At 39.8% G+C, this 16,320-nt stretch overlaps 1 protein-coding gene across 3 annotated transcripts in view; it reads left to right on the forward strand.

Moving 5' to 3' along the window:
• Window positions 1-6,882, forward strand: part of ZSWIM6 (zinc finger SWIM-type containing 6) — a 198,999-nt gene extending 192,117 nt beyond the window's left edge. For all 3 annotated transcript variants that reach the window (XM_030321626.1, XM_030321635.1, XM_030321644.1), the window contains exons 12-14: window positions 349-512; window positions 2,236-2,317; window positions 4,134-6,882. In XM_030321626.1, coding sequence (XP_030177486.1) covers window positions 349-512; window positions 2,236-2,317; window positions 4,134-4,996 — 1,109 coding nt within the window. In that variant the 3' untranslated portion in view covers window positions 4,997-6,882. The remainder of the gene's footprint in view (window positions 1-348; window positions 513-2,235; window positions 2,318-4,133) is intronic.
• Window positions 6,883-16,320: the final 9,438 nt, after the last annotated feature.

Raw genomic sequence — 16,320 nt, forward strand, 5'->3', positions numbered from 1 at the left:
GCCCAGAGCCTGACGCGGGGCTCGAACTCACGGAGCGCGAGATCGTGACCTGGCTGAAGTCGGACGCTTAACCGACTGCGCCACCCAGGCGCCCCAATTTTGTGCCTTTGTTACCGAGGATGTGTCTCCGTGTATCTTTGTGAAGCGGAGATTCATAGGCATGTAACTCTGGACCACTTAGTTGTAGTGACATCTGTGCCATATGTGAACATTTCAGGTAAATTAACGCGCTTTATGTTTTGTTTTGTTTCCTTTTATCCCTCCCTCTTGTGTGTGTGAATATGTATGTGGTTGTATGATTTGTTTGTTTTGTTTTGCTTTGGTTTGGTTTTCCCATGTTCGTTGCAGGCGACGTTCGGAGGCTGGAAACAGTATTAGAATCCATCCAGAAAAACATTCACTCCTCATCCCACATCTTCAAGCTTGCCCAAGATGCATTTAAAATAGCAACTCTCATGGACAGTTTGCCAGACATCACTCTTTTGAAAGTGTCTCTGGAGCTGGGCCTGCAGGTACATGACTGGTGGTCTTTCCTGGGGCACCACGAACTGCTAAATAAAGGCATCATCTTAGGGTTGTTTCTGTTTGGAGATTTTAGTGCAGGCAAATGACTCTTCAATGCACAAAATGGTTAGACTTTAGAAGAGCACTGTATTTCAGAGCTATGCTCATTGCCAGCTGAACCAGACTGCTGCCTGAGGTGCAGGGACTGTACTTTTAGAAACCCTGTATGTGTCCTTCAATAACAAAGGTCATTTTCTGAATTATGGCCTTAACACCGCTGTTTGTCCTTTAATGAATAGAGGAGATTGTTGCTAGTAAGAGACTTAAATAGAACTATCGTGTATAATAAAGAATCAGTTGTGGGGTTAAATTTTTAGAGGAAGTATGAATTTTTATTGATGTTTGCATTTTCATTATAGATGGGCAGTTCTAGCTCCTTTTTATAACCTTGAGAAAATTAGGTAAAGGAGGAATGATTGGGCCAGGGTCCAGTTCCAGTATTCCGGCAGGCTTTCTTAGTCATACAAATGGATGTTTGCTTCCTTATAGTTTCTAAAAAAAATTCCTATATAAACCAGGAACTGAAAAGTTTAAACTTTGATCTGTCTCAGGAAATCTCTCCATTAAAATATATACCGTATATACCATTAAAAGCATTGAAAGAAATTATTACATAATTCCCTTAAGTATGGGGAATAGAATGTCCTGATCAGATGATTAATTTAGATTTTTAGTTACGGAGTCTCCTCATGATGGTTAATAAAGTTTAAAGACTTAGATTACAGGAAAATGTACTCACCCTATATAGTAGTGTCCAAGTAGAGGGTAGAGAGGATTGCTGCTATACAATGACATTTTAGAAGTTTCTTTTTAAAAATAAATTTGTGCTCTGTGGCTTATTTTTGTTATCATTTGCCTCTTTAAGGAATGATGCAGAAAGTACCATTAACACAAGCTTTCTGGTTATTTGGAATTCTGGCAGTTTTTTTTGGATAAATCTGGCAGATCACTTAGAACTTAACCCCTGCCTTATTCTTTCTAGGACCCAAGAAGAAATCCCACAATGCCTTTCTAAGGCTTTAGGCATGTCATTCCCCAGATGTTCTAAATCTTAAAGGGTGGGGGAAGTAGGAAGAGGTGGATCAACTTATTTTAGGATCTTATTAGAAAGTAAAAAACAAAATCAGATGACTAATGATGCCAAAAATGATTTCTTTCCGTAGACCTAGGCATATCTTCTTGATCACCAGAAAAAAGAACACCCACATTTTGAAGGAGTAACTAAAATGATTATTTTAAAATACCTGTTTGTCCACTGAGAGGTCCTAGTCAGAATTAGTTCATGAAGAGCCTCAGAAATCTAGAATCAGAGAATATGTTAAAGCTGGGGAGGAGGTGAGGGCATGGACTGTGCTTAATCCTGCAGTCCAGCGCTCTGGTTTTGCAGATGAGAAAAGTGATAATTGAGCAACTGGCCCAGGATGCCGCATCTGGTCAGTTGGCCGATTTGGAGTAGAATGTGGGCCCCCTGCTTCCTAGGCAAGGTCAAGGCCAGCTAGGGAAGCCATGGTCGAATCTAAATTGATGTGCAGAACTTTGCTCTAAATATGGCTCTCCATCCTCCTGGTCATAGGGAATACTCCTAGTAGTTTATACCTTGGGATGAATTATTTCCTTTTTCCATTGACTTAGGGTCATCTTCTGAAATATTTTGTTATCCTGTGTTTATAGGTTATGCGAATGACGCTGTCCACCTTAAATTGGCGACGGCGGGAGATGGTGAGGTGGCTGGTGACGTGTGCTACTGAAGTGGGTAGGTAAACTCTGGAGAAGGAGAAACTTTCCCCAGTGCCTCCTGGTTGGATTTAACTCATCATTTATAAATACAAGAATGTTTTCCCTCTTTTACCTGGATTTCTCGAAGGCTCCTTGTTCCTTCTAGCAACCCACAGGGTCTTCCTTTCCTCCAACCCCTGCCTCCAGCCTTTAGTTGTACTGTTCCTCTTCTCAACTATCACATTTGTGAGGCTTCATACTCCTGTTTAAAATTGAATAAGTCACTGAGTAAATACTTTTTGTTCGTTTCTGTCATTCTTAAGGTGCTTTTAGTAACTTTTTGTGATAATCAGGCCTATGGTTGTTTCTTTAAGTTTTAATTTGTATTTATTTTGAGCGAGCTAAAGAGTGAGCAGGGGAAGGGCAGAGAGAGAGAGAGAGAGAGAGAGAGAGAGAGAGAGAGAGAGAGAATCCCAAGCAGGTTCCATGCTGCCAGCACAGCCCGATGTGGGGCTGGAATTCATGAACTGTGAGATCATTATCAGGTTTATAGTTTTATATTAAAGAGTTGCAGAGTGAATCCTTGGTAGGTTGGAAACCACATTTGAAACTAACTTGAGACTGTGGGTTAGTGGTTAGATCCATTTTAATTAAAATAATATAGAGTTATCTAGGTATGCTGAGATTTTTCTTTATCATCTGAGGGTATATGTCATCATATCCAACAGATAAATGACAGTGTGGGTTAGGTGAGCTTTCGGGTATGTGAAACCTATAAGAAGATCCTCCTGGTTGCCCATAATCTGCAATTTGTGAGACCATCAACCAACTGTTTCCCCTCTGTTGCGGTAAATCAGTACTAAAGAAAATTAGATTTCCAGTAGGAATGTCAACAAACAAAATGGTGGCTGCTTTAAATGAGTGTTGGTTAAATTGTTTTCCTGTTTGCATCAGAAAAGGGTATATACCCCTCTTGCTGAGAGGACACTGCCACCTGAGTTTTTAGATATTGTATAAAATCATACTTCTTGGTTTTTTCTTTTATTAATCTTAATGGTTTGTTACTTTGGAAAAAAGGAAATTGGTCTCAGTATAAAAATTGTATCATTAGATTGTTGAGGTGATGCTTTAGTGCAGCATTACAAAAGTAATACCGGTTGGAGAACTGCTAATACAACTTCCGTACTCCTGCACCAAGGCATATACCTAATTCTCTTTTGAGTTTTAGTACCTTGTCTTCAGATCACTCGCAGTTAAGATTTTCTTATGGCTCAGCCACATTGGGTCTCTGCCCTTAAAACGGTTATGTTATAAAGATCTTGTCAGACATTCCAACATCTGAGTCACCTGTAGGTCTGCTTCTGTTGACTTTTTTCTCTTGATGACGGATCATATTTTTCTGCTTCTTTGTGTGTCTTAATCATTTTGTATTGTGTGTACTTTAAACTATATACAAACACACACCCTCCATAAAAACTTTCTCTTTTGGTGAGAGTGGTCATTTTTTTCTGACTCAGATTCTGTGGTGGATAACTGACAGGAGGCCCCAGTGAACCAGAACTCATTAGCAATAAGCCATTTTCTGAAATGGCAAGCAGTGCAGTGCACATACCAGCTACCGAGGAAGTTTATTATGGGAAATTCATGTTTCTTTTAGGTATTTCACTGAATAATAATCTGTCATAACCTTATTCTAAAAGGTTGCGCCCAGGCACATTACCTTCCAGGATTTCGTGGCCTAGCTCACGTCCTGTGATGGTTAGCCATGTAAACGTTGATTGTTAGGTGGAAATAAGGCAAGACCTCTGTGCAGCCTCCTCGTCAGTAATAGGGCTTCTCTGTGTTCCTTGAAGGTGTCTATGCCCTGGACAGCATCATGCAGAGCTGGTTTACGCTCTTTACTCCCACTGAGGCCACAAGTATAGTTGCAACCACCGTGATGTCCAACAGCACCATCGTTCGCCTCCATCTGGACTGCCACCAGCAGGAAAAGCTGGCCAGCAGTGCCCGGACACTTGCATTGCAGTGTGCCATGAAGGACCCTCAGAACTGTGCCCTCTCCGCGCTGACCCTGTGCGAAAAGGATCACATAGCTTTTGAGACGGCGTACCAAATTGTTCTAGACGCTGCTACGACCGGCATGAGCTACACCCAGCTCTTTACGATAGCACGGTACATGGAACACCGCGGGTACCCCATGAGGGCCTACAAGCTGGCCACCCTGGCCATGACCCATCTCAACCTGAGCTACAATCAGGATACACACCCTGCCATTAATGACGTTTTGTGGGCCTGTGCGCTCAGCCACTCCCTTGGTAAAAATGAGCTTGCAGCTATAATACCTCTGGTGGTCAAGAGTGTCAAGTGTGCAACGGTACTGTCAGACATTTTGCGCAGATGCACTCTGACCACTCCTGGCATGGTGGGACTTCACGGAAGGAGGAACTCTGGTAAGCTCATGTCACTGGACAAAGCCCCCTTGAGGCAGCTCTTGGATGCCACAATTGGGGCCTACATCAACACGACGCACTCAAGACTCACGCACATCAGTCCTCGGCACTATAGTGAGTTTATAGAGTTCCTCAGCAAGGCCCGAGAGACCTTCTTAATGGCGCACGATGGACACATTCAGTTTACACAGTTTATCGACAACCTGAAACAAATCTACAAAGGCAAAAAGAAACTGATGATGTTGGTTCGGGAGAGGTTTGGTTGATAGAACTTGTATGAATGGGGGTGGGGGGTGGGAAGGGAGGGATGGTTTGTTTTTACTTGAGCCTGCCTTTGTACCCTTTTTAACTTAAAGAACAGAGCCACACCGGTATTATATGTGTATAGTTATATTGCGTTTGCAGACTAAATTGTCATGTTGTGAAAGTTTGTGTGTTTTTTAATTTTTTTCCCTTTTTCTTACTTTTTTTTCCCTTTCCTTTTATTTTATTATAATTTTTAATTTTTTTCTTTTGGTTTTGTATGAGAGAGAGGTTAAAAAGGTTTGGTTTACACTGAGTATATGTTGTCAAGTGGCGAAAGTCCACATAGCTCTCCTGTTTTCTGTATACGTTCACAGCCTCAAAAAAAAAAAAAAATAATTGAAATGGCTTTAAAAACCAAACAGAACACCTCCATCCTGTGATAAGTACCTCGAATGGATTCAGCTTTACTCCTTTGTAACTCATCTTTACATTTTCAGCATATTTAAACAAACCAACAAAATGAAATACTAATAGTTAAAAGGCTGACCCACGTGGCTTTGCAGTGCTGTTCGTCCGGAAGCATGGCACACGATGCTTGTGCATGTGGAAACTTAGCGACTGTCAACATACATTCTCAGGGATTTATCAAAAAAAAATTAAAAAAAGAATGAGAGCATTTATTGTACTGTATATATATTATAGTATATGTCTGAATATTGAAAATATAACATGAACTAATTTATAAAAAATATTCTATGTAATGCAAAATACTTGAAGCTGCAGTAGCTTGGTTTTAAACAAAAACAAAAAAACTGAGAGAAAACCTATCAGAAGGACTAAAAGAGTGCGCCTTGCTTCAGGGTTGGCTCAGGCGGTGAACTTCATGCTGGGCATCTATGCAGAGCCACCTTTTGGATTGCATGGTTGGACTGCGATCTATTGGGAGAAATGATATATGTATATATATTTATACAGTTTATGTATACATATATATATGTATACACACAGACACCAGACACAAACACACCACCACCAACAACCACTACACCACACATGCTTGTAACAGGCACTAGAATAAAGAGGGACAACAAAATACACAGCCAGAGCAGCAAGCCTTAGCATTAAGAATATACAGTATGCCGGAACTGGGGTTCGTGCCTCCTAGCCTAGGAAACTTAAAAGAAATATCCTTTTGACACGAAACGCAAAATGTTTTCCAAAACAATTGACATATGATACAACGCCTTTGCAGTGAGCTAATAATAAGCTAACCTTTGTGCACAAATAACATTATATATATTATATATCTATTCTGCATAGGTATTTTGACTTTGTGCAGGACAGAAAGTTGTGTAGGTATGACTGTTCTACTTTTCAGTTTTCTTTCTTTTTTTTTTTTAAATATATTTTATTTTCTCTAGAATTACTCAAAACAAAAGCAGCCTTCTATCTTGCCTTGTCTTAATGCTTTAAAATAACCAAACTGGAGATCTAACTACCAAACTGTTCATTATATTATTAAATACCAACTTTGGTTACAGTATAGTGTCTTTACTTTAGCTGATGGTTCTGTAACCTTGTGCTTTTTAAAGCAATTTTTATGTTTTGGTGCAAAAGTTGTCCAGTGTCTCCTGTTCCCTTCATTAGAGAACATGCTAGAGGTATGTTTGTAGGTATTTTTGTTTAGAAGAACTATTTCATGCGCTCCATTTTATTTATTATAATAGGTAAAAAGAAAAAAAAAAGGTTGTACTTCATCACCCATGTAAACATGCTCATGAAGTTGAAAGTAATTAAGATTTGATACACTGATATCAATTTATTTATGTAACTAAATCACTGTTTTATAAACTTGTTAATGATCAACAATTTTTGTTTTGATTAAAATTAGTTTTTTGAAAGTTGATTCTGCCTCCTTTATGGTATATCTCGTATTACGCTTGAATTTGGTGATTATAGACCAGGATATTACCACATCTCCAAGTGTTTAATACTATGTTCATTCATCCAGTAAATATTTCTGTACTATTTTCTGGGCCCTGGAGATACGGTGGTGAACAAAATTGCACGCTGGAGCTTACTGTCTACTTAGTGGAGAAGACTGACATGAATCATATAATTACAAAGATAAAATATGAGACAGGATAGCTGATTTTTCCTCAGTCTGTACGTTTGGTCATTCTCCCTAATTAATAAACTATAATATGTTCAGGACTTGCTATATTTAATAAATGCTGAGTTTGTGAGAGGTTTTCTGTGTGTGTGGTTTAAAAGGAAATTGCATAATAGGGAGTGAATGCTGCATATGCAATATAAACATTTGTCCCACCTCATCTCCCTCAGAGATTATAGCAAAATGGTGCAGTTAGATTGTATATATGTGTGTGTGTGTGTGTGTGTGTGTCGTAAAACCACATCACAAATATACCATGTTAATCATTTTTTTTAAAGTGTACATTTTGGTAGTGTTAGTATATTGACGTTGTTGTGCATTATCTCTAGACCTTCCTCATCTTACAGACTAAATTTTATACCCATTAAACAATTTTGTATCCATTAAACAATAGCAGCCCTTTTTCTCCCTTCCCCCAGACCCTGTATAACCACCATTCTACTTTCTGTGAACTTGATTACTTTAGAAACCTCATGTAAGTGCAATTATACAGTATTTGTTCTTTGTGTTTTGCTTATTTCACTTATTTCTGTAGTATAACATACTCCAGATCCATCCATGTGGTAACATGTGACGGGATTTTCTTCCTTTTTAAAAACTATTTATTATTGAATTATAGTTGGCATATAATGTTATATTAGTTTCAGGTGTACAACATAGCATTTCAACAATTCTATACATACTCAACGATAAATGTAGTTATCATCTGTCAACACACAATTTTGTTATAACGTTAGTGACTATATTCCCTGTGTTGTACTTTTATCTCTGTGACTTATTTTATAACTGGAAGTTAGTAGCTCTTAATCCCCTTCACCTATTTTGCCCCCACCCCCACTGTTTGTTCTCTGTATTTATGAGTTTGTTTTGATTTTAAATTCCACATATAAGTGGGGTGCCTGAATGGTTCAGTCAGTTGAGCGTCTGACTCTCCATTTCAGCTTGAGTCATGGTCCCGGGGTCGTGGATTTGAGCCCCATGTGAGGCTCCGTGCTGAGCGTGGAGCCTGCTTAGGATTCTCCCCTCTCTCTCTCTCTCTCTCTCTCTCTCTCTCTCTCTCTCTCTCTCTCTTTCTCTGCCCCTCTCCCTCTCTTTCTAAAATTAAATTTTAAAAAATTAAAAAAAATAAATTACACATATAAGTGCAATCATGTGGTAATTGTCTCTCTGATTTATTTCGCTTAGCGTAATACCCTCTAGATTCATCCATGTTTTCGTAAATGGCAAGATCTCATTCGTTTTTATGGTTGAGTAATATTCCTTTGCATATATGTACCACATCTTTTTTTTTTTTTTTTTTTTTTTTTCAACGTTTATTTATTTTTGGGACAGAGAGAGACAGAGCATGAACGGGGGAGGGGCAGAGAGAGAGGGAGACACAGAATCGGAAGCAGGCTCCAGGCTCCGAGCCATCAGCCCAGAGCCCGACGCGGGGCTCGAACCCACGGACCGCGAAATCGTGACCTGGCTGAAGTCGGACGCTTAACCGACTGCGCCACCCAGGCGCCCCTGTACCACATCTTCTTTATCCATTCATCCATCAGTGAACAGTTGGATTGCTTTCATATCTTGGCTACTCTGAGTAATGTTACAATAAACATAGCGATGCTTGTATCTTTTTGAATTAGTGTTTTCGTTTTCTTTGGGTAAATACTCAGTAGTAGAATTACGGGATCGTACATGATTTATATTTTTAAAGAGTTTGATATATATATATATATATATATATATATATATATATATATTTCAATGTTTATTTATTTTTGAGAGAGAGAGTGCCAGCGGGAGAAGGGGCAGAGAGAGAGGGAGGCACAGAAACTGAAGCAAGCTCTAGGCTCCGAGCTGTCAACACTGATCCTGACATGGGGCTCGAACTCACGAACCGTGAGATCATGACTTGGGCTGAAGTGGGACACTTAACCAACTAAGCCACCCAGGTGCCCCAGGATTTGTATTTGTAATTAGTTGAGGAGCCTGTGTACTGTTTTTCACAGTATATCTTCCCACTAACAGTGCACGATGGTTCCTTTTTCTCTATATCGTCACCAGCGTTTATTTCTTGTCTTTTTGATACTAGCTGTTCTGACTGGTGTGAGGTGATCTCTCATTGTGGTTTTCATTGGCATTTCCCTCATAATTTAGTGATATTGAGCATCTTTTCATGTGTATGTTAGCCATTCTTACGTCTTTCCTGGAAGATGTCTGTTCAAGTCCTCTGTCCATTTTTTAATCAGATTGTATTTTTGGTGTTGAGTTGTGTAAATTTGGATATTATATATTTTAGAGTTATCCTTTATCATATATGTCATTTGCAGATATTCTCATTCAGTAGATTGCCTTTTTGTTTTGTTGATGGTCCCCTTTGCTGTGCAAAAGCTTTTATTTTGGTATGGTCTCAGTTGTTTATTTTTGCTTTTGTTTCCATTGTCTGAGACCTATCCATAACCTAGACCTATGTTGCTGTGGCTGATATCTAAGAGATTACTGCCAGTGTTTTCTTTTAGGAGTTTTTATGGGTTCAGGTCTTACATTTAGGTTTTTAAATCTCTTTTGAGTTTATTTTTGTGTATGAGGTAAGAAAGTGGTCCAGTTTGATTCTTTTGGGTGTAGCTGTCCAATTTTCCTCAACACCATTTATTGAAAAGCCTCTCTTTACCCCATAGTATGTGCCTCTTTTGTCATAGATTAATTGACCACAGAAGTGTGAGTTAGCACTTTCCTTTTTTAAGCTGCGTGGTAGTCCATTATATGTATGTGTGACATTTTGTTTTTATCCATCAGTGTAGATTATTTGGGTTGCTTCCATCTCTTGGCTATGGTATATAGTGTTGCTATAATGTAGATATGCAAAAGCCTGTTGATACTCTGCTTTAAATTCTTGTGTCTTTATACCCAGAAGTGATATTGACAAATAGGGTTATTTTTAACAACACAATTTTTTAAATGCATATTTACTTTGAGAGAAAGATAGACAAAGTGCAAGTGGGGGAGGGGCATGGAGAGAGGGAAAAAGGGGGGGAGAGAGAGAATCCCAAGTAGGCTCCAAGCTCAGCACGGAGCCCAACGTGGGGCTCCATCTCGTGACTGCAGGTTCATGAACTGAGCTGGTATCAGGAGTTGGCCCCTTAACTGATCGAGCCACCCAGATGCCCTAACAAATACGTTTTTTAAAGCTACAGTTTTCAAAATACTTAATCCCTTGAGATATTTGTAAAGTTTCTCTTTGTTACACAGTCTTAATGGTGTATTCCAAATGTTAACAGGTTAAGTCAATAGGTGAAAGTTAAAATAAATGTGTCTCTGGTGACATTTTAAAATCCCATTAATGCCAAGTAGAAATAAAAATTAAAACTAAAATGGTATGAGGGTTGGTTCTGTTATGCAAGTTTATTCTTGTTTTTTTGAAAATTGATGTTGCCTAAAGATAAATGTAAATTCACGTGGGTCTATTAAAACAGACATTTCATAATGAAGTGGACTGCTGAAAAGTTAGGAGGAGTGGCATCAGAGGAATAAAGGTGACTGGTAGTATAGAATTGGAGATCTCCCCTGATGGAAAATTCTTTTGACCACCTTTGCAGAGAGATCTTAAAATTATTCTGAGCCTTTAGATAAAAGATGGAGTTCAAGGATGTCAGGCAAATGAACTCACATTACTTTCTCATTCCCGTTTTAGCCAACGTTCTTGAACCACCATGGCTTCAACTCCTAGGTTAGGACTGTGGTCAGGTAGACAAACAGATTTGATAGGTGCATGTTTTCTTACATTCCAATGGGCCCGTGCTAGGAAATGTCCTGAGATTGTTAAAATGTGAATGAACAGGAAGAAAAATGGAGGAAGCGTTAGATAATTCAAGGGGAGAGAATTTGTTCCTAATTGGGGCTTGGACTATAGAATTCTACAATTCACTGCTCTTGATTTGTGATTTCATTTGAGAATGGAAACTAGTTTGGGGGGAAATGAATGTTTCATAACTTTCCAATATTGTCAGTTGAATAAAAATATTAAGTGGAGTCATTGTAGCCGCAATATTATAATACATTATGGTAGCAAAGGACATCTGAGCTTTTTCCAAATTGCTGAAAATGTTAAATGGTATCTGTTTCAGGAAGTAAATGGTCAGTGAGAGGACAGGAAGATGTAGGGGAAGAAAATATCATTACGTAGTCAGGTATATTTTAGTTAAAGAAACGTGATTGAAGCAAAATTTAACTGTTTTACAGCAGTAGGAGAACAGATTCAAGCTAGTTGGGTAAAAGATTGAAATGTAAGATGTACTACAGTGGTTCCTTTAGCCAACATCTTTTGTGTGCCTACCACACGATAGCCATGGTTCTAGGCTCTAGGAAGACAAGTAATGAACAAAAAAATGCCTTTTCTCGTGGAGCACATATTCTTTTTTTTTTTTTTTTAACATTTACTCATTTTTGAGACAGAGAAAGAGCGTTAGCCGGAGAGAGGCAGAGAGAGAGGGAGACACAGAATCTGAAGCAGGCTCCAGGCTCTGAGCTGTCAGCACAGAGCCCAATGCAGGGCTCAAACCCACGAACCATGAGATCATGACCTGAGCCAAAGTCAGACGCCTAACCGGCTAAGCCACCCAGGCGCCCCATAATGGAGCATATATTCTAAGTGGGAGGAAGACCTAGATAATGTAATTAGCTAGTGATATGTGTTATAAGGAAAAGTAAGGGAAGGGGTGCTATTTTAGGTAGAATAGGCTCAGAGGTCTCCTCATATGGTGAAATATGAACAGATTTCCAAGGGAAGTGAGGGAGGAGGCTGACCATACTAGTGTCTGGCAGATGGGTGTTTCAGGCAGAAGGAACAGCAAGAGCACAAAACCTGAGGTAGAAATGTGACCATGCTCTTGCCTTATCTGAGATCAGCAAAGGAAAGGGTGTGTGACTGGAGTAGAATGGGGTGGGCAGACAGTGAGGGGCAGAGGGAGGGAGGAGATGAGGGTAAAGAGTAGGGGAGTTGGACTATCCCAAAATTATTTTTTATCATTATTCCTATGGAGGTTTGTAGGAAGATTTTTACTCCATTTGAAGGATTCAGAGTAGAGGGAGGAATCCTAGGACCTGATTGGTAAGTGAGATGAGAAACCATTCACTGGCTGCCATGTGATTAGGAGGGATACAGAGAAACAAATTGGGAGGCTCTTAGAATAATCCAGGCAAGAAATGATGGAGCCTGGACCTGGTCACATCAGTGGATATGGTGACAAGTGATTAGAGTCTATATATCTGGCAAGTTGAGCCATTTCCTGATAGTAGATGTGATAATGTGAAAAAGAGAGGCATCAAAAATGACTCCAAATTTTTAAACTTGGGCAACTGGGAGGAAGAAATTGCCAGTAACTGAAATGGAGAAGGTGCTGGGGAGCAAGTTTTTTGGAGGAGGATCAAGAGTTCAGTTTCGCACATTAAATTCGAGATGCGTCTAAGACATCCATGTGGCACTTTCAAGGCAGAGTTAGCTCAGGAGAAAGATCAGAGAATGAATGAAGATAATTGGATCCAAAATAGAATCCTGAAAATGTTCATTTCTCTTATTTGTTATCCTGACATACACCTTTGCCAGTCCTTCATCTTCCTGACTTCCACATGGCTTCTCCTAGTGTTGAGTCCTCTGAATGCTGCTCTTTGTTCACTGAATATTGACTTTATTCTCTTAAGAGTTACCTCACAGATAGGAAACAAATTTCTGATCCTCACATCTCACAGTTCTTGGCCAGAGATGGACCATCTTTTCTTAGTTCTAATTTGGCAAATCCCAAGGAAGACCTTGTCATGGCTTGGCCCCTGACATAAGGAGGAGGGTCAGAGAGCACAGACCTGGCCAGGCAAGGACCCCTTGGGGGTGTGGGATTCCAGAGAAGAGATTTATTTTCCACTGTGCAAGCATCATTTTTGGTGTCTTCAATGCCCAGAACAATAATAACCTATTGACAGGCAGCTTTACAAATGTATAACCTTACAAATATGAATATTATGACTTACGAATATTTTGACTTTCCTACCTGTCCTGTCATTTGGCAAGAATTTTACACTTTGTTCATTGTGGAGAATCTTGAGTTGCTTAAAGATTAGGTAAGGGATGGTCCCTATTCTTTCCTACTTACATTTTTATTTTTCTTGTTTTCCCTTTCCCAACTTTTTATTCTAAAATTTTCAAAGAGAAAAGTTGGAGGAGTAGTAAAAACTATTATTTCCTAAATGTCCACACAAGCTGTAAAACTTGAAGCACGTTTTGGCCATTAATGTTAACCTTCTCATGAATCAGTGTGATGTGGTGTGAATTGCCCCTGCACAGGGAACCCAGCTTGAAAATAGGAAAGGAAGAAAACAGCTTCCTTCCTCTTCTCTTTGTCTAATTTCACTGTGTATTAACAATCAGAAAAAAACCTTCACCTCTCCTGATAAACCCTAGCTTGCTGGGTGTGGGACCTTCTAACATAGGCACGTACAAAGGGATTTTGCTTTTCCTCCATGGATGATTTGTAGATGGACTGCTGCCTTGTAAATATGTTCCTTTAAGTAATATAAAATATAAAAGTAGAGAAGTAATATAAAAGTAGAGAAGCTGAAATCTACTTCAGAGTAGTTTGAACATTGCTTCCATTTTAGAATAGAGCAATGTGCGCATTCACAGATGATGAAAGAAGGTTTGGGGCCAGTGATAGCACAACTACAGTCCTTCCCTATGGTTTCGGCCATCATCACCATAACAACAATCATAATAATGATGGCAAGCACATTTAGCATTTACCGTGGTTCAGGCACTGTTCTATGTACTTTATATTAGCTATTTAATTCCTCACAACAATCCCATGAAATATGTTTTATCATCCCCCTTTTACCAATGAAACTGAATTACAGAAAGGTTGTCCAAAGCTACACAGCTAGTTAGTGGCAGATTAAAACACAGACAACTGGCTTCAAGGTCCCACTCATGCTTCTCATGGAATTAACTGTGTTAATTGAGCATGTGATGTATTCTTGGAACTGTAGAGGGCCCACAGAAAAATGTAAGACATGGTTCTGACCCTCAAGAAGAAAATGCCACAGTGAATTGTAAAATGGATAAAATGAAGTGGATGGAAATGTCTTAACAACCATTTTGAATTTTCATTAATGGTACAACATGACATGAATAATTTTATTTTTATTTGGGCCAAAGAAATGCGATTTTATGTGCATATGTGTTGTGGGTGTTTGAAAACAAGGTAGAAGCTTATTAGCTCACCTGATAGGCCAGAGATAGTCCAGAGAACACCCACATTTTCCATAGCTGGGTTCAACTTGACTAACCTGATCCTGCTGTCATATCACCAGTCAGGGGTTAGGAGAAGATAGTGGAAGGGAAGGACAAGCCCATGAATTTTTTTTTTTTTCACATGAACAAAGTATGTTTTGTTCTCCTTAATCCGTGAATCATCTCACAGAGCAGCATTTATCAGAGCATGGTCCATGGACCCCCTGTATTAGAATGACCTGAGGCACTATCAGACATGCTAACTCCTGGACCCCAACCCAGACCGGTGATTTTGACCTTCTGAGTAGGAGACACAGAAATCTGTATAAGGAAGCTCAGTTTTAAAGATTTTTTTTTTTTTTTGCCTTCATCACATCCAGCATTCCCAGGTCTGTCTGAACGGTCAATTATGAAACAAGGTGGACCAGAAAGAGTAAGCTTGGAGGCTGGGCTGCGTGCCAAGCCAGACCACCCCAGATATTGGAACCCTGCCGCCTTCTCTGCCAACAGCTCTTTGCAGAAGGATTTCTCTCTGCAATTCCCATGTGTCACCCAGAGAAACGCCATTTGTCATGGTCAGGGGGTGCTGCTGCACACGGCTGTGACATACAGTCAGAGAATACCTATGGGCTAGATGCTGGGTGAACTCTCACTAGGTGAAAACCATGAATAGAGCATTCAGCAGAATTTTAGACAGGAATGACTTCCTAGGGTAGTCAGTACATTAGATTACATGCACAACACCAAAAAGAAACAACCAAAAAAGTGAGCCTGGAAAAAATTTAGGTAGCAATGAACTTGGAAGTCATGAGCCTTCTTAAAGTCACACTGTGTGTGCCCCAAACAGTTTCAGATGGCCCTGCCAGCTCTGGCTCCCAGAGCTAAAAGTGCACCTGTGTCTGCTTTCAAACCATTCACTTATGCCAAATGATCGAATGCTTTCAGTCTTTCACAAGTCATACCTCAAACCCTCTGGTCATCTCACTGGCCATGAGATAAAGCCACTGAGCTTCCATATTGGAACCAGTAAATTTAATTTGTGGATGAAATTCCCCAAATCAATTTTGATTGCTGTCACTCTGGGAGATTTGGGGGACTCAGAACTGATGATGATGTGTGAAAAACACTTCTTTAAATTGCTAGGCAGAGAATTCACGCTCAAGGTCTCCTTGCCCTTCAGATCCCACTGGATTTTCATGAATATCCTGCTAGTGGTTCAGGTGAAATTGAAGTGGGGGTGGTGCATTTTCCTTTATCTTGATGACCTTGTCAAGTGGCTCTTTCTCTGAGCCCTTGGTTTGAAAGCCCCAAAGTTCCACCACATGCTTTATAAAGGCAATACCTTTGCAGGCAGTGGTTTGTTCCTTTCGAGGCTTTTTTGGGAAGACTTAGTCTCACTGTGCACAAGAATCTCTCTAGACAAAGTGGCTTCCTGTATTTGCAAAGCATTTCCAACCAGCCATGTTCTCACACCAGGTGACAAATGACTTTCTGCCTCACTGATTTGGTGACTCAGGAGTCCTTGTCTGACCCTGTTCAAGTCTAGTAAGAGAAAACCAGACAAACTCTCAGATGTTTGTTTTTTAATTAAAGAGACTTTTGAAAATATTCTTACCTAGAGACACCTGGGTGGCTCAGTCGGTTAAGTGTCTGACTTCGGCTCAGGTCATGGTCTCACAGTTCATGAGTTCGAGCCCCATGTTGGGCTTTGTGCTGACAGCTCAGAGCCTGGAGCCTACTTCAGATTCTGTGTCTTCCTCTCACTCTGCCCCTCCCTTGCTCACGCTCTCTCTCAAAAATAAACATTAAAAAATTTTTTTTAATTATTATCTGTTATTTGCCAATTGGTGCTTCTGTTTCTGGTTACTCTAAGGGGAGAAAGGCTCAGTACCTGGTAGTCACTGAGTGGA

The sequence above is a fragment of the Lynx canadensis genome, chromosome A1 (genome assembly GCF_007474595.2).
Source record: "Lynx canadensis isolate LIC74 chromosome A1, mLynCan4.pri.v2, whole genome shotgun sequence".
NCBI lineage: Eukaryota > Metazoa > Chordata > Mammalia > Carnivora > Felidae > Lynx > Lynx canadensis.